Source organism: Asterias rubens, chromosome 11 (assembly GCF_902459465.1).
Source record: "Asterias rubens chromosome 11, eAstRub1.3, whole genome shotgun sequence".
In the NCBI taxonomy this organism is placed as follows: domain Eukaryota; kingdom Metazoa; phylum Echinodermata; class Asteroidea; order Forcipulatida; family Asteriidae; genus Asterias; species Asterias rubens.
The window spans coordinates 7,983,864-8,002,894 of record NC_047072.1 but is presented as its reverse complement, the minus strand read 5'-3'; the positions used below and the strand labels follow the sequence as shown (position 1 = coordinate 8,002,894).

The window sequence follows — 19,031 nt, the reverse complement described above, 5'->3', positions numbered from 1 at the left end:
CACGCTGCCATTTTGAACAACCTCTTTCTCTTGGCTATGGTGAAAACACGCTGCAATGGTCATTATATGGTCGCCGAACAAGCACTGGGCCACCTGCTAAAATAGGACAACAAGTGTTTACAAAAAATAATACTTAAAGGCAACGGGCACGAGCCGTTTAGTTAGTTGTTAAGCTCTTTAACTCTTTTGAGTATTTACCAATAGTGTCCATATATGCCTTTAAGGGAAGGGTCACATTCCGAATTTAAGCCGCCCGACCTTCGACCACTTCCATCGGTCAAGGTAAGGTGATAGGGCAAGGCTGGAACACCGTATGGTCAAAGTAGAAACAACTTAAGACAACTGATAAAGGTCAGTTTGAAGTATTGCCTCGCTGCCACAGAGTTTAAAACGAACTATTGTTTGCTTAGGCATAGTTTAGACAATCAGGTGGTACTGCCAGTGCCACAAAAAAAAAAACGTGTAAAAAAAAACTGCTGCATATTTCATTTCCTGCTGAAAGTTGAAACACACTTGTTCGTTTCCAGGCAGTCACCCCTTACTGAAGTGGCGATGTTAAAATACACATAGTGTATATACCGGCACGATGCAACTGTAAAGGTGTGCATACCATTGTTAAAGACTCCTTTGTACCTATCCGTTTTCGGAAATCCGAGAAGTGTGGAGGAAAAAAATGGGCTTTTATAACCGTAGGTAGTCCAAGGAGCGCGAAGTGCCATGGCTACCTGAAGGGTAGCTCAGCGGTCCGTGTAGCCCGCTCAGAAATAGGGTCACCGCTCGGTGAAGGTGTGGTCCATGGACGAACCCATGTAACATTTTAGGTTCTTGTTGTTGCGGTTTCATCAACATTTTCAAAGAGCGGTTTGGAGCTCAAACGTCAGCTCCGTAACAGTCAAAATAAATACTGGATACCACACTCTCATGAGTGGAAAGTTTTTTGAAAGCATTCAACCTGTTGAATGGCTGTTATCTGTGACTTTTTAGGAGTGGAGTCGGCAGAGAATGCTGTCCATTCCTGTGGAAAACCGTTGGAGGGCTTGGCTTGACAAAAATGTTTACTACCACAAGCAAGCTAAGGTAGTTCAACGGACAAACGGCAGTAGCTGGATATTATTTGGGTTAGGTCGGCCTTACACTACTCATAGAACTATGAGTTTCGTTCTTTGCTCTCGGAGTAGCCTAGCCTTTACATTCTCACAAACTACACTGCAGTACAATTTAAAAACACCTTTAAACAAAACTCATAAAAGTTTGTTGTTACCTGGCATGGTCTGACCATGGAGGTAGCAACGGTCTGACCATGGAGGATTGGAGGAATCCTCCATGGTCTGACACTGTGGTGGTTTTAACATTTCAAATGATCGAAACGTCGAGTTGAAACCAAAAAAATACTGTTCGTTGCAGAACCATTGCAACTCATTTAGAGGTTAGGCCTACACGGTGTTACCGCATACCTTAATTATTGTATTTTCACCATGCAATTTTTCAAATCCTACTCATTTTGAATGAAAGTTATTTTGGTTTATGGCTGGTTTTTGGTGGCTGAATGTAAACTGGACTGATATCGAAAGTCAACCATGGAGGTGTTCCTTTCATCCAAATGCTTAACAACATTACAAAATATTAAATAAAACTTCATCCACGACCATGGCGACTAATCCGTTTTAAGCTTTGATTTATCTATTTCGAAGTGAGGCTTTTTTCGAAACAACGATTCTTCGGCTTCAGATGAGCTTGGGCTTCTTCAGTAATTTTGAAGTACAGGCACTTTTTTGTACGGGATTTCAAAACAGAGTCAGAGCCCGAATCAAAAGCCGTAGTTTCAAAAAGATCCCATGCCAATCAATCCACGGTGGAAATCTTTAATTCAAAACAAAATTAGGTCATGTCCACTGGTTTGACCACAGCACGGCTATATTTAGCAAGAAGAAACAAACCACCACCGCAGCGGCGTGGTGAAATCGGTGGGTCATAATCCGCTCAGGTTGCGGTAGGCCCAGCGAGCAAGGCTGCGGTCGTGACATTCACCGTGGAAATTTGTTATCCCTGGTGCGGTGCCAAGACAAAATCCTCGAGCTTCGGATTTTGGAAGGTTGCCCGTGGCTCTTCGGTGTATGTACGGTCAAAATGCTTGATGGTCGAGCTAGCTACTCTACCCGTAGAAAAGGGCATCGACGAGAACACAATCGCAAAGCAATAACATTTAGTACACGTTTGTTGTTTATAAAACAAAGCACTGGTGGTAGAGGTTGTGAAACTAGTGCCGCACTGTCTTAGTTCAGTTGTGTTAGTCAATTTTTAGACATGTGGAGGGATGTTTAGGCACAAACTATGGCATGGAAAAATGTATGAGAATGTAAACTTATGGATAAAAGCGCACCTGGTCTTGAAGCCATGCTGTATACTGGATACCACGGATTCCCCTGCAGATGTTCAGTAGATGTCGCTGTACTACAAATTCCACGCCACTCAACACACCACCACTGTCCTTCCTTGCCTGGTGTTGGATGGTCCGAACCGGCCTTCACTCTTCACTCTGCGGACTGGGGGTCCAGTATCACCTCCCCTATCTCCCCACCCCCCTATCGGCTTCCACTGGAATCGAAATAAAGTCCTTCTGCAAAGTTGGGGTTTCAATTTGTCAAGCTCAAGTTCTATACTTCCTGTGGTAGAAAAATGTATGACTACTCGATCGTGTATACGAAGTTTATACAGTGTGTGTGAAACAGCTGACAACATTAGCCACTATATAACACGCCGCTAGTAGTACTAACTGTGTACAATATAAAGTTCATACGCAAATTGCCATAGCATTCTTTTCTTAGTGGTCACACGTGATGTCAGTTCAGCGTTGGGGAACACGTATACATACAATACAAAGCACATGTACATTCCACTATAAGAGTACCCCTCTTTTTGTTATTCCAGCACGGTACATACACACACTACCCCTACACGCAGATGTTCAATTTGTGCCTTCCGTACGTCCACCAAGTTCCGGTCAAGCTATTGGCCAAATAATTAACAGTAAAGGTTTTCAAAAGGAACCGGACATGACAATAAGGCGGTCACAGCGGTGGGTACACTGTGTACCCATGGGTGGGTTAACAATGGGGTTTTAAGGGAGCGGTAGGGCTGGGTTCATGAATATTCGGCAGTGAACTTGCTGGAGAAGTTGACCTCTAATGAAAAATGTACACAGTGTGCCAAGTTGTAATTGTACTTGGTGTATTTTCTTCCTATATAATTGCTGCTGCATGTCGTAATGAGTTTGTTGCCCTAGAAAGGGTAGACTCTTTAAAAATGCCCTCTTTTGAACCCTCTGTGGTTGAAACTAATCAGGTTATCAGAAAGAATATATACCAGAACTTGTATTGTAATTTTACCAATTTTACATATAATATCGATTCTACTATGTAGGCATTGTGTGCATGTGTGCATATCTTAAGTTCGGTCAAGGGGTCAAGTAACATTGTTTTAGTTTATGAATATATCTTGACCAATCTACATATTAATCTTTTATTGGAAAGGTATTGTTTTTTTTAAAGAACTTTATAGCAGGAAGTCACATTTCACTAGGGATAACACTCTTTCATCAGAGATTACAGGTAAATAAAAGGGAAATTTCTGGTAATAAATATATAATAATTATGGAGATATCATCACTTGTAAAAAAAAATATATACGAAAAGCAGAAATACTTACCATTTCCTTCCCAATGATTTATACTTTATGGCTGGTTGTCATGTTTGATTAGCAAAGACTTTGCAAACTCCACCTAGCTGTGTATTTTGAGTTTTAAACAACTTCCAGCCATAATGTGCCTGTAGGTTTTTCAAATGCACATCAATGTTCAAACCACGTCCATGTCAAAACAAGGTCTAAGAACTTAATGTAAGCCTTATTGTCAATGATAATATTGAACCTAAATTCAAAATGTGAAACGGCCCTCGCAAACGAAGCTTCATATATCGACCACACTGACCGGTGGTTGGCATGGATTTCAGGTTTCGACCCTATAACACTAACAGAGTCTTTCTCAACAGCTAAACTGAAAACACAGTTTCAGCAATATTCGACTGAAAACATCTTGAAAAATATGTGTGGTTTTTTTTGTAGTTTTTCTTTGCCCAAACCTATTGATGGATAGTTAGTGTATAACCATCAAACATAAACTGGATACCATTGGTGTTGTCACATGTATAACAAAAAAGTCAAAATGTAAAACATGGCGCTTTTTTTTTGCCAGCAGAGAACATTTTACTGTTAGAATAACACTTATTTCTGTCATCACAATTACGTTGGTGTTGTTGAGGTAGTGGACACTATTGGTAATTACTAAAAAATAATTATTAGCATAAAACCTTACTTGGTAACGAGTAATGGAAGAGCTGTTGATGGTATAAAACTTTGTGAGAAACGGCTCCCTCTGAAGTAACGTAGTTTTCGAGAAAGAAGTAATTTTCCACGAATTTGATTTCAAGACCTCAGAATTCGATGTTGAGGTCTTGAAATCAAGCATCTGAAAGCACACAACTTCGTGTGACAAAGGGTGTTTTTTCTTTCATTATTTTCTCTCATCTTTGACCACCAATTGAGCTCAAATTTTCACAGGTTTTTTATTGTATGCATAATTGTCGAGATACACCAACTGTGAAGGCTAGTCTTTCACGATTACCAATAGTGTCCAGTGTTAATTGATTATCTCTTGATATACCAACAGCCATTTTAACACCCAGTTTGCAGTGTATAGATGAACAAGATCTATGCTCGCATGCTAAATAATGTTGAGAAAATAGAGTTAGCTGATTCAATCTGCTCACCAACGAAAATGACCTACTACGGTATACATGCAGAAAAATAGTTACTGGCCTGACTTGTTGACCTATATTTCTCGAAGGTTAAAGGCAGTGGACACTATTGGTAATTACTAATAAAATAATTATTAGCATAGAGCATTACTTGCTAACGAGTAATGGGGAGCTGTTGATGGTATAAAACATTGTGAGAAACGGCTCCCTCTGAATTATGTTATAGTTTTCGAGAAAGAAGTAATTTTCCACGAATTTGATTTCGAGACCTCGGATTTAGAATTTGAGGTCTCGAAATCAAGCATCTGAAAGCACACAACTTCGTGTGACAAGGGTGTTTTTTCTTTCATTGTTATCTCGCAACTTCGACAACCGATTGAGCTCAAATTTTCACAGGCTTGTTATTTTATGCATATGTTGAGATACACCAAGTGGGAAGACTGGTCTTTGATAATTACCAATAGTGTCCAGTGTATTTAAAGGAACACGTTGCCTTGGATCGGTCAAGTTGGTCTATAAAAAGCGTTTGTAACCGTTTGTTATAAAATGCATTATTATGGTTAAAAAGATGTTTTAAAAGTAGAATACAATGATCCACACAAATTTGCCGCGAATTTGCGTGGTTTTCCTGTTACTTTGCGAACTAACACGGTCGGTCATTTATGGGAGTCAAAAACATCTTTCTACCCCAATGCATTTTATAACAAACGGTTACAAACGCTTTTCTCAAAGACCAACTCGACCGATCCAAGGCAACGTGTTCCTTTAAGAAAGTTAATAATGACCATTTTAACCTTCGAGAAAGACTCTGCTAGCCTAGGGTCGAAACGTCAGGCCATTAACTATTTATTGCTAATAATTGTGTACATTATAACATAAAATCGTTTTTGCTAAATGATATGATTTCACACATAACTCCTTCACTTCAGCAAAATATGCCCTGTCCACTGTGAGTGGCTGAACGAAGCCATGGAGGCTTCCTAATGCTGAAACGAAACCTGCTAACATACTATGCAATGCATGCATCATACTTTTATTTGGCATTTGCAAACAAACTATATGGCAGGCAACCATTGTAGCCTATAGAACTTGACCCCAGTGCCACTACGGTCAAACTGCCCTTTCACATTCCAGAGGAGACTGCAAAAAAAGGGAAGCAAAACCACACACCCGAATTTTCCAATTATTCCCTCTGGAATTCATTCCTTTGAATAATGTTTCCACCAACTACCAATAGAGAGGGGCCAGGGGCACACTACGGGAATAGGCCTGGGAAAAAAGTCCATGGTGCTCCGCGCCCTGGGACATTCCCTTCTAAAGTTAGCTCCACTACCGATTCGCATGACGTTCTCAAGCCAGCAGTGGTACATCTAAAAACCAGCGTATAGTTATTTTCCACACTTCCGAGCTCCATTAACCTCGATTAAGGCTGTTTACCCCGGGGTCAATTAACCTGAACTTTGGCTGTTTACCCAGTGATGTGGACCAGTATGTTTACCTTTGACCGCGCTCATAACCTTTGAACTCACTCACACGCACGCGCGCTTTGCAGGCGGAATCTGTTTTTGGCGGGCAATACGGTCACCGCAAGTCTTGGTTCTTTCTTCTGTGCGTCATTGCATGCAGTAGGTTCACTGCCTGTGCACTGGTCGTCCTTTTTGTTCCATTTCCATCTTTCTCCAACTTGGTAACCTTGTGGCTTGTCAAAGGTTTTAGGTCAAGTTATTCTACATTGGTGGTGTCGTAAATGGAAACCGACGTCATGGGGGCACAAGTGCTGCCCGTCCAACATATGTTTTTCCTCCATCTAAAACTTATGTTTGATAAGACTGGTCAAGTCTTGACTGGGAAAACAAAGACAAATCGGTGATGAAGTCAGTGGTTTAACTATAGAGGGGGTAAACAAGCGGGTTCTTGTTTCACTCGGACTAAGATACTGAAATAATTTTCTTTTGTTTATCAATATTCAAAAATTGACGTTTGCATCGTCGAAGTTGTTAGAGGGAGCGAGATGCTTATTACTGAGTCCAGGTTGATGAAACGTCCGTGGTTGTACAATGTATCTATAAGCACACATTCTATACAACTTCTGGGTCAGAACCCGTATTCCGGAGAGTCCCGGGGGCCTGGCCCAAATCCAGATCAAACTGACCCGAAGACTGGTTAAGAAATTGAGAAATTTAACTCGGCGTCTGCGATGTTATTTAACACCGGTTTAGGACCCCCACCGGGACCCGGCTCCGGGTCAATTCTGAAAGTAAACGCAATAGATTTTAATTCTTTTTTTCTTTTTTCTTTTTCCCTCTGCAAATTAAATCCAAAGAACTATTGTTCATGCAAGAACGAAACGCAACTTTCATGATAACATAATGTAAATGTTTAGTGTCATTTTTGTATTGAAAGCTTCATTATCATACAATCGATAGATTTGTCACATCTTGATATACGGTGGGACAGTTATAATATTATCCTCTTATGTAAAAAATAGTTTTATATCGTTGATTTGTTTACTTGTTTACAATATTTCACAAAATAGTATCGTGTTTTGTACCCCCAAATGACATGAAAAGGGTACGTGGGCTAGAGGTTCGTTTACTTACCGTACTTTCGCTTTTACTTCATGCAAGTTTCTGGCATGCCGACGACTGTTTTATGTAAGATTTTGTTTTATATTGAGACCCGTGACTACTAGTGTCGGACTCTTGGTTTTGCCAGCGAAAACAAAATATGTACGTAATGAAAAAGTGGCCTATTACGATAAAACTGTTTGTTTGGCCGGGATGTGTTGTTTGTGTCTTTGATCGTTTGTTTCATTTTTATTTGGGTTTTACGTTCTTTCTTTTTTTCGTTCTTTTTCTCCTAAGAAGTTGCGTGTCTCACAAATAAAAATACTGCTGCGATGATTAACTTTTGTAAACAAAATAATGACTGCTTTAAAGGGTTAGCTTTCATTGTACACGAAATAACTACTTCACGTCCAATTTGTATCGCTTACCGGGTGAACCCTCCACGAGAGAAAGTTTGCATTACAGCATAAAACAGCCGTTCGGTACTAAGCTCGTCAGATTCCGTGCCAACAAAAACTTTCCCAAAGTTTCCCAAAGTTTCGCAATGATTGCACCTTGAAGGTAAACGAGTCCAAGGAACAAGGAAAACCACGAGTGGCTGACTAATCATCCTCAAACGAAAGTTATTCGAGGCAGGAATTGCAGGTATGTACATGTTATGTGTTTGTTGTATAACTGGGCATGGATTTAACGGAACCCAAATTATTATCAACACACACACAGCGGACTATGAAAGACTTGTGGATGAGTCGTTAAGAATGTCTGTCGCGTTGATAGCGAAACATGCTCCCTCGTAGACTTGATTCAAGTCCCGTTCTTGTGCGAGAGGTCACCTAATGATATCTGCCGTCAAAATGTAGCTACGTAGTGGTCCCGAGAACATGGGGTGGTGAATGCAGAGCATCACAATACAATAGTTTTCTGGCGATTGCAAGCGGGATTGGGACTTGAGTCAAGTCTAGCTCCCTCGAAGAGAGAAAGACAGGAGAAGATGGAGAGATGACATCCAAACATACTAACACGACAGAAAGGGCTAGAAGTAGCAAGAAAGAGAAGAAAATGCGTTTTGCACAAGGAGGACTTCATCTGAAATAATAATAATAATAATATTTAAAATTTATATTGCGCCCCTTACATACAAAATGATCAGAGGCGCAGAACACTTGTTAAAAAGCACAGAGTAGAAGAAAAAGACAAAGAAAAAAGGACTGGTCACCAGGCCAGAGCCCAAACAAAAGTATGGGGATACGTCTTTCCCGCCAACAGAGAACTAATTAATTACTTATTACATAGGCCTAATTCTGCTGGCATCGGTAATGTTTTGACCTTTTCAGGAGACAGACGCCTCTAACCCTAACTATGCTAAAATTCTAAACTAACTGGCAAGGTGACCATAGAAGAAGACACAACAAAGCTAAAAAGCGGTATTAAAAAGATTGGTTTTTATCTGACTATACAATAAATGAACACAGCTTGTTGATGATAATGCTAATTGAGACCGAAACTCAACCATAGACAGTTTCCAGAGATGAACCATCCCTCCGTTCATTAGGACAGCAATCCTCTTGGTTGAGTTTTTCTCTCTCCTTGAATGGTCAATCCGGAAGCACGGCCAAATTCGCACAAAACCATTTTTGTCGACAGCAGCAGAGACTAACTGATAATCATCCTTAACAAAATAATCGGCCCCTGTTGACCCAACTTAACAGTAAAACAATTATCAACCACATCTGTAGCGCCCTCAAGCGGTTTAAAGTTAAACGGTTGTTCGATTTCTACCAAAATGGACATTTTTAAATCGGAGGTTTACTTCAAGTTTACTGTTCCAGTTTCAGTTTACATTCTGGTAACATCAGCAATGCTTCGACACATATAAACCAATGCAACAGACGTATTCAACTTGTTTCTAGCATGAAATTGTGAAGCCTATGCCAAAAATATGAGTATTCGCAATTCGGGGGACACTGTCATTTTCGAAACCATGGATTTTGCACCTGCTGTTAGATGGTCTCTGTAAGTGGCAAACCAACATTGATGGTGGAGCCAAAGCCTGAGCTTAAACCGTGCTTCGAGAAGGCCCAGTGGTTTGCCACACAAAGCTTAGTCCAGATAAACAAGTTCCACTTTACATGCCATAAAAATGGTTCTCTTATTGTGATCCACACATGCCTCAGAAAGAGACACAATTATTGTACAGCTGTATTTTCAGCCATTCACGTTTTGCCACAATACTCCAAACTTAATGGTGCGGAACAATTATCTGTAACTCTACCATATTATACAATCCCAAAAATGTCTGCACTGCAAATTTGAATAACTCTGTTTCTACATCCACGTTTAAAGGTACATTTGGTCTCGTGAAAAAAGAAATAAATAACCTCAGATTATTACGTATTAAATACATATCTAATATTGGGATACTTTTTTGTCATAATAATCCCCCTGTCAAGTGACTTCACATTATAATCTCTAAAAAAGGAAAAGAAATTTAAAGTGTGAAAAATCAGGTCAAACAACAATTCCTAACACAGTTCTGATGATTATTGGACCAGACGCCATTCGTATTAAAAACCTTCCCCCAAATATGTACCTTCCATCACAAAAGATCCTATAATTAGCTGAACTGTTGATGTGCCTTTTGCGAGGTCATTATGCTCGCAGTGACTGCTGCAAATTCTACCACCTGCCAAATTTTGAAAGGCATGGACACCTTTGGTATTTTGTCAAAGACCAATATTCTCACTTGGTGTATGATCCCACCAAATTGCATAAAATGAAATATAAATCTGTGAAAATTTATTATAATCAATCGGTCATTAAGTTGTAAGAGAACAAAGAAAGTAAAACACCCTTGTTGCACAAACGTTTGTGCTTACAGATGCCTAGTAAAAGGATTTAGGGTTGAAGTCTTTTAAAGTTTGAGTGAGCAATTACCCTTTTCTCAAGGAGACGTTTCTCACAATGTTATACTATCAACAGCTCCCAATTGCTCGTTAGTATACCGAGAACGTTTTAAGCAAAAAAATATTTTGAGTAATTGCCAAAGGTGTCAAGTGCCTTTAAAGGCAGTGGACCCTATTGGTAATTAGTCAAAATAATTATTAGCATAAAACCTTACTTGGTAACGAGTAATGGGGAGAGGTTGATAGTTAAAACATTGTGAGAAACAGCTCCTGCTGAAGAGAAAGAAGTAATTTTCATCGAATTTGATTTCGAGACCTCAGATTTAGAATTTGACGTCTCGAAATCAAGTATCTGAAAGCACACAACTTCGTGTGACAAGGGTGTTTTTTCTTCCATAGTTATCTCGCAACTTCGACAACCAATATATCAAATTTTCACAGGTTTGTTATATTATGTATATGTTGAGATACACCAAGAAAAGATTGGTCTTTGTCATTACCAATGGTGTCCAGGGTTTTCCAAGGAACACCTTCCCTAGATTTGTTGCCAGTTTCAAGGTACGAGTCTGGTATGGGACAGTTTAGTCTTGATATGGCGACGTTTATTTTGTTAAGAGTTATCGTAACGACTAATAACTAGACGGCCAGGGGTGGATATCACAAAGAGTTAGGACTAGTCTTATCTCGAGTCAGTTACTCGTCCTAACTTAGGACTATCCATGCAATTTGTAGATCTCCTAGGACTAGTCCTAAGTTAGGACTGGTCCTAACTCTTTGTGAAATCGACCCCAGCAACACTAATTACTGGAGAAGAGAGATATGTACCAGAAAAACATATGTATCAAAAACAGTTTCGACCCGAATTTGCAAACTAGCCAAGTCCTTCCGAGTCAGCCTCCAACATACGGCTTTGCCAAAACAGTCATTGTAGCCCCCTCTACCGGTGGGTAATACAAAAACAGGGAAGCCAATCACAAGTAGAAACTTCTTATCTGCATTACAACGTACATTAGACGGTGCGAGTTGACTTTTGCATGGTACGAGTTTACTTGGTACGAGTTGACTGGGTACGAGTTGACCTGTTGGGAGGAACTCGGATTATATGTATCCCAAGTCAACTCGTACCCAAGTCAACTCGCACCCAAGTAAATTCGTACCCCGGTGAACTCGTACTTTTAAGTGAATTCGTACCCTAATAAAGTTTTACCCAGGCTTAATAAAAAAATTAAAAAATTATGAAAATGATTTTGTTTTTCAGAACCTACTTTTTTATTTTCTGATGCAATTTTTTTAAACTTAGTAGATTTGTTTAAAACTTAGATAGAGGAGGTTTAGATGCACGTTACTCGAGCACAAAATTAATACGTGATTGTGAATGTCAGATTGTTTTGTTTCTAGGTGACGTCACCTCTTTGGGCTTATTGTATTACGTATGCACGTACATCAATCAATCAATCAAAGGTCATTTGAAGAGCGCCAAAATCAAGAGTTTGTTCTAAGGCGCTGAGGCACAGTTGAATGGTTAGTAAGCCTGCTGGAACAGGTGAGCTTTAAAGGCAGTGGACACTATTGGTAATTACTCAAAATAATTATCAGCCAAAAAAACCTTACTTGGTAATGAGTAATGGGGAGAGGTTGATAGTATAAAACATTGTAAGAAACGGCTCCCTCTAAAGTGACGTAGTTTTCGAGAAAGAAGTAATTTTTCACGAATTTGATTTCGAGACATCAGATTTAGAACTTGAGGTCTCGAAATCAAGCATCTGAAAGCTCACAAATTCGTGTGACAAGGGTGTTTTTTCTTTCATCATTTTCTCGCAACAATCGATGACCGATTGATCCCAAATTTTCACAGTCTTGTTATTATTTTATGCTTATGATGGGATAAACCAAGTGAGAACACTGGTCTTTGACAATTACAAAACGTGTACAGTGTCTTTAAGGAGTGTCTTGAATAAGGTGAGTGAGCTGGTATTTCTGATCGGTGTAGGAAGCTTACTCCACATTTTGGGGCCATATACAGAGAATGATCTCTGCAAAAGTTGATTAGCGAGTTCTCGGCACAACAAAAAGGGAGCATGAGGTAGACGAACGAAAAGATGTCTTTGTTGAGATGTTAATTTGAGCATGTCCATGATATATCCAGGAGCTTGCTTATGGTACGCTTTATACATCAGGATCAGCATACCTGACGTAAAAAGAAGATGGTAAGTTCACGTACGCTAAAAACGTGAGGTTTTAAAGGAACACATTGCCTTGGATCGGTCGAGTTGGTCTTTGAAAAGCGTTTGTAACCGTTTTTTATAAAATGCACATGGGTAGAAAGATGTTGTAAAAGTAGAATACAATGATCCACACAAACATGCCTCGAAACTGCACGGTTTTTCTTTTACCTCGTCGACTAACACGGTCGGCCATTTATGGGAGTCAAATTTTTGACTCCCATAAATGGCCGACCGTATTGGTTCGCACAGTAAAAGGGAAAACCACGCAATTTCGAGAAAAACTTGTGTGGATCATTGTATTCTACTTTTAAAACATCTTTCCAGCCATATGCATTTTATAAAAAAGGGTTACAAACGCTTTTTATAGACCAACTCGTCCGATCCAAGGCAACGTGTTCCTTTAACAACACAATTTTCTGACGCTCACTACTAGGGAGTAACTCTTATTCTAAGAATGCGCGGCGAAGAAAACATTCCTTCGACCCAGTTTGATCACAAAGTTCACGTTCCATGTTTCTCGAATGACGTCATCGCAAGACTTGATGACGTTGTCTGTAAGTGGCGGCATGTTTGAAACAAAGTCACTTGGCGAATGTTGTTGTGTGCCTTGAACGAGACCATAGGGTTTCGTCAATTTTAACAGTCATTAGGAACTCGAATAAATTTAAAGTAAAGTCAACTCTTGCGGGACCCATTGAATTCATAGAGCTGCCTTTAAAGCACAATTACTATTTAATAGTAGCTTTATTCTTACCGGACTTCTATGCCTGAATGAAGTTACCAGCAAAAAGACCGTGTCTACACTATTTCTGAGCGGTATCCTGCTAAACTCTTTTAAGCACAACGTGTGTGAGCCAAATCGAATTAGCCCTATGAAACCTTGCCCTTGTGTGTATCTCATTAATGTCTTTGTTTTAGTAATGGTTGTGCCGACCCCCCAGTGTATTACTTGCCTCTTCCCATGTGGTTAGCATATCGCAGTACCGGGTAAACCTCACCTCTGGTGCCTTTAGTGCTTTAAAAACCGTCACAAACCGGATCTATCCATCTAGGCACCAGACTATAAATCTAACACTACGGAAGTGCAAGATATAGGTCACATGTAAGGGTCACAAAACGCGCGGAGAATGACACCACATACAAATGTACTACGTATAAATGGCGCACGTACTACGGTCCATTCACACACCACACACATTATAACATACCGTTGTGTGAACTTTTCGCATGGTGTAGGATTAAAAGGGTCAAGTTTACTTAAAGGAGCACTCCCCGGCCTGCGTATTTTTTTTACACTGCAGTGAGGGGTTTTGTACTGTAAACTGCCAATTCCCGGCTTGAGCACTGGGCCCAATTTCATGGCTCTGCTTATCGTAAGCACAGAATCGGCGCTTACGGAATATGTGTTTACGGCAAGCATATTTCACAAGTTAGCGGCGAATTTTGGCTTCTGCTGCACGTGCATACTCCACGTTACTAGGCATTCTACGCTTACAAGGCTGGCGCAGAAATTCGGCGCTTGCACGTAAGCGGGGAATTCAGCGGTAAGCAGAGCCATGGAATTGGGCCCAGGAGATTACGTAGTGCACCACTTTTTGACGTAATAATTATATGGAACTCAGGCTTTCTTTCCCTTTTTGAAATGATCCTCCAATAGGAAACTTAGCGTTGTTATTAGAAATGTAGTCTCATCTCAAGACAGGAATAGGAGACTTTTGGGATGCTTGGTGGCAGCAGACTTACCAGGTAAAATTCATTGTTCTCGGTAATGTGCGCAGGCTCAGAACTACATAAACAATGGAAATTAACCCGATAAGTCTGCTGCCCCCTAGCGTCCAAAAGTCTCCCATTGGGAGTGTTTAAGCCCGGAGTGTTAAACCCGTGTTGAGCCCGTCAACGGGACAGCCGTTGGGTGGATGAGACTTGTGTGTATTCAGGGCCCAATTTCATAGAGCTGCTAAGCACACAAATTTGCTTAGCATGAAATTTCTTCCTTGATAAAAACTGGATAACAAATTACCAACCAAATTTCCATTTGTTGCATTTTGCTTGTTACTGGTTGGTATTCGGCAGTTCTTTGATTATCCTGAAAATCAGATGGAAATTTGGTTGGTAATCCTGTTTTTATCAATGAAGACATTTCATGCTAAACAAATTTTTGTGCTTAGCAGCTCGATGAAAATGGGCCCTGTTCGTCACATAATAAGTGGATGTCTTACCGGGTTTGTGTATTACCAGAAGCCCATCTTAGTGATGCAAGAAAAGTTTCACAATTGGACTTGGCTCTTACATGCTCTTTTGACAAGACTGAAGTCTTCTCAGAATTAAACATTATTTTCTGTCATAAAAATGCGCACAGAATGTCAAGCACATCACAAAACAAGGATTCGGGATATCGAAAAGCAAAAACTGTTGTCGCACACGCAGACTAGATGTAAGCATGCCTGTGACGTAATGCGAGCTAACTCGTATACGCGTGCGCGTTTCCATTGTTTGAACTTGGTGCAATGCCGGCCTCTTCTGCGCATGTTTCGTTGGTACGACGCGTATGTAAAATGTGCATGAAAGTGGAGACTTTTTCGGCGCGTTGCGACGGTCCTCACTTGTCTCAAAACAATGGCTTTATTCCAATACGCTATGAAAGTTTGTATCATAACGTTTCTATGGTGGAAACTGTGCTCCCTAAACACAAACAAAGCGCATGCAATGTTAGCGCAAACTACCACCAGACAGCCTTACAAAATCAATTCGTAAAGATCGAATTTCGTGCGAAATTTGTGATTTTTGAGAAGAAGAACCATTTCTGTTTGGACATGGGAGGTTGCATGCAATCCAAGAGAGCCGCGAGGCCTGATCCAGAAGATGGCTTCTCGTCAGGAATGGTCACCAACAAAGGACTGTCCTTCTGGAAAATGATGAAAGATCGACGTTTCAATACAATACGGGTAGGTTTATTTATTTCCTTTATTTACCCAGGGTGAGCCAAATCAGTAAAAAAAAAACTGGTTTCCATTTAGGCCCTGCGAACAAACTAACATGTTAAAAGTAAACATAAAAATCACATGATAAAATTACGATATAAAAATTACGTAAACATTTAAGAATGTTACGGAAAATTAAAAGCAATAAAAACAAAAAATAAGAGTAAAAGAAAGAGTTAGGACTAGTCTTATCTCGAGTTAGGACCAGTTACTCGGGACTTGGGACTATCCATGCAATGTGTATATCTCCTAGGACTAGTCCGAAATCGACCCCAGTCCGGGTATATCGAACCGGGGTCCCATAGAGGTGAAAGGCAGGGACATGAACCCAAGTTCGGGGTGTAGAGCTTTCTGCTTCATCAGCCAGGCTTCTGATGGACTCAAGCCTACTTATGGACTGTAAAGGGGGGGGGTAACCCTGTTTCAGCCCCATGAGCAGGTGGCAACGGCCCCTAAAACATAGTTGATTGTAGCCCACACCTTGAAGTGGCCTTCAGGCATTGTGTGTCTGTTGACTTGATTGAACAAAACCCGGGTTTCCTGCATTTGCAACATCACAATCAGAATCAACTTGGAGCTCAGTTTTTAAATACACCACTTTGTCAATATGAATTTCCAGGTTGCCCCAGCTCCACTGGAGGACCAATGTGTGACCGAGGTCTCTGGGCGTACCATCGTGGGGGTAAACCGTCTCCAAGCCCCAGTGGCCATTCGTTCTCCGCGCCGCTGCTCTCCCCGTCTTGACGATGAAGTTCCCCCACAGTCACTCAGCATGGAGCGCCTCAGTCCGTCCATGATCAGCGAGGAGAATGCTGATGGTGATCAGCTGTTGGAGCTGGAGACTGCCACTCGCCCGTCAACCCCAGGTAAGGGAGTGTGTGTGTGTTCGGAAGTCGTGACCCTTGTGCCCTTAAGCTTAACCACTGCTTCTTAACCACTACTTCGTCCTTCGGATGGGACGTAAAGCTGTAGGTCCCATGCGTTGTTGTACCAACTATAAAGCACGTACAGACCCCGTTACACACTAAATCGCAAAGAGAAGGGATTCACCCCGGTGTGTCTTGCAGTGAGACTATCTTCAATTATGAAGGCTGCAATAGAAAAAAGAAGATTGGGGAAGAAGAAGCTCTCAATGAAAACAATTGACATCACTCTGACAGAACGAGACATAGGGACGATCGATTTAAGCCTTTGACACAATAATCGGCTTTTACTTTTCAATATCATAAGTATAAGATAAATAGATAAATAGATAGACTAGGAAATAGATTTTTTTAAAGGAGGAAAATAATTATGTAGAACTATCATTGATGGTGACGATATGACAATCTCACTTTGTGCTTTGCGTTAGATGGGAGTTTTCGATGACGAGAAAAGACGCAAAATATTAACACCAATGTTATGCTGTGGACGGACGCAACTGCATGATTTTAACTTTGACTTCATTTGTCAGCCGGCCATTGTCGATCTACTGCAGGATGAAGGCCTAAGCATGACGATGTCTCCAAATGTCTCTATTTTGAGACACCATTTTGACTGCCCCCATGACGCTTGTCTCTCCATCTTTTTCTATGGTGCCCTATATTCCAATGGTTCCCACATTGCGTACAGTGGTTGGGATACCAGACTGAGCTCCACTGGTTATTGTTCAACGGCCTGTGTCCTGCCCACCATTTTGAATCTCATTTTGCTGTTTCAAGATGTCATGCACTTTAGTATGTTCCCTTATCCATTTGTATGACTTGACAATGTTCGAGAAAGACTCTGCTTTGGTCGAAACGTCGTTGACTGTTTTTTTTTTTGCATTTATGCCATAGGTCCTTTTGGTTGGTAAGTTGTTTGCAATAACAGCTAATTCTATTTTCTCACTTGACAATCTCGTGAATTCCCTCTTCATCAGATCTGAGCATCACGGGCAACCCTCTCTTCGCCAAGACCATCAACCGCAAGATGGAGCTCCAGGCTCGGGAGGACAGCAGTGAGATCATCCGCCAGCTCCGCGAAGCCGGCATCGTGGTCCGTCCGGAGAGCCGTGCTGGCGGGGTGTCTTACGAGTACTTCGTCAACGAGAAGTTTGCTCTGCTGAATAAGCCGCCAGTTCGCCTGCAGAAACTGAAGAAAGCCAAGACGGCTCAGGACCCTAAAGGCGATTGCCAGCTGCGAGAGGAGATCGAGTGCCGTATGGAGATGGCTGAAAAACGTAGAAATGTAAGTCAAAGCGAGGGTTTAAATAACTGGACCCAATTTCATGGCTCTGCTTACCGCCGAATTATGCGCTTACGATCGCGATTCTACGAGATTGTATTAAACTTGGCTACTCTTTTTTGTATGTTTGACCATGGCTTGACGAAACAGGACGCTATCGAGACAGTACGTCAGCAGCAAACAAAGCACATTGAGTTGGACATCCACAGGGCTCAAGAAACCTCAGCCCAACTGGAGGAGGAGAAGGCCCTAGCTGTAGCACAGCGTCTCCAACAGAAGGATATCATGTCTCAAGTTAGTGAAACAAATATTGCCGTATCTCGCAACTAAATAAAAATAAGTTATCAAGCATTTTGGGAGATGAATTTGGCTTATGAGACAATAAAATAATATAGCACAACAAATAACTCTTTCTATACAGAAGCTTTATATAGGAGATAAAGGTTTTTTTTATGCATTTGAGAGATGATTTTGGCTTTGAGATAATAAAATAAATGAATATCCCTCTCTTTCTCTCTCTGCGGAAGCTAAAGACCTTATGCACATGACGTCATTTCAGTAGGGCGCCCTCACCTAGAGGTCAAAAGGAGGTTGTTCATTGGCCAATACTGTGCGCCGCGCGTACAAATCTGTGCGTCTCGATTGTTTCGTCCCGTTTTTCCTCTAAGATGGCGGCTGGATGACGTCAATGCATAAGGTCTATTCAGAAGGTAAAGTCACTAGACTGACATCTGATAGTTACGACTACGTATCAAGTAATACATCTGAATTGAATTGAATTTTTGTTTTCAGGTGGTACAGGAGCGCCAGTCTATCGGTCGCGACATACGCACCATGCAGCAGAAACATCACCGAACCCAAGTGCGCCTGCGCGGGGCCCTCAAGAAGATGGCCGACAAGGATGAGCAATTACGGGAGGCAGAGGCACGTAACGTCATTGAGGTTGCACCAATAAGAGACGAGGAACCAAACCAGAACCAGGACTCACATCAAAATGGCGGGCGATTCCGCCGAATGTTTCAAAATTTTCAAACTTAAACATGGTTATTTACGTTTTTCTGGGGGAGGGGTGGGGTAAAGTATTCATTTCGCAGGCAAGAAAACCCCAGACAAACAAAGTAAATCTAACAATCGAGGATGGGATGTGGGGAGGGGGGGGGGCGTCAAACTTTGACTCTGTTTACACATAATACATGATAGATGATTAACAGTAAACACATGATAGATAAACCGTCTTAAAGATTTGGAGTATTTTTTTTCAAACAGTTTTTGTTTTGTTTTCTAGTGCAGCTATGACACACGGACAACTATAAGTTTATATAACGTAATTTTATTCTGG

The 19,031-nt window shown here is 41.0% G+C and overlaps 2 protein-coding genes across 3 annotated transcripts in view; one reads left to right on the top strand and one right to left on the bottom strand.

Moving 5' to 3' along the window:
• The window catches only part of LOC117296858 (protein lin-28 homolog), a 28,906-nt gene extending 25,999 nt beyond the window's left edge, over positions 1 to 2,907 (bottom strand). Inside the window, exon 1 of one of the 2 annotated variants that reach the window (XM_033779942.1) lies at positions 2,381 to 2,907. In XM_033779942.1, the coding sequence (XP_033635833.1) occupies positions 2,381 to 2,396 (16 nt within the window). In that variant the 5' untranslated portion in view covers positions 2,397 to 2,907. The remainder of the gene's footprint in view (positions 1 to 2,380) is intronic. The other variant, XM_033779943.1, reaches the window with a different exon arrangement.
• Positions 2,908 to 15,319: 12,412 nt separating this feature from the next.
• Positions 15,320 to 18,730, top strand: LOC117296666. The gene is made up of 5 exons (XM_033779695.1): positions 15,320 to 15,451; positions 16,107 to 16,353; positions 17,388 to 17,695; positions 17,843 to 17,986; positions 18,485 to 18,730. The coding sequence occupies exons 1-5, from the start codon at positions 15,320 to 15,322 to the stop codon at positions 18,728 to 18,730; spliced, it is 1,077 nt and encodes a 358-aa protein (XP_033635586.1).
• The last annotated feature ends 301 nt before the right edge of the window (positions 18,731 to 19,031 follow it).

Excerpts from the sequence above, each read along its gene's own strand:
- LOC117296666 (XM_033779695.1), top strand. The coding sequence starts at position 15,320 with ATGGGAGGTTGCATGCAATCCAAGAGAGCCGCGAGGCCTGATCCAGAA. Across the intron at positions 16,354-17,387 it reads CACTCGCCCGTCAACCCCAG|ATCTGAGCATCACGGGCAAC; the intron begins GTAAGGGAGTGT and ends CCTCTTCATCAG. Across the intron at positions 17,987-18,484 it reads AGAAGGATATCATGTCTCAA|GTGGTACAGGAGCGCCAGTC; the intron begins GTTAGTGAAACA and ends TTTTGTTTTCAG.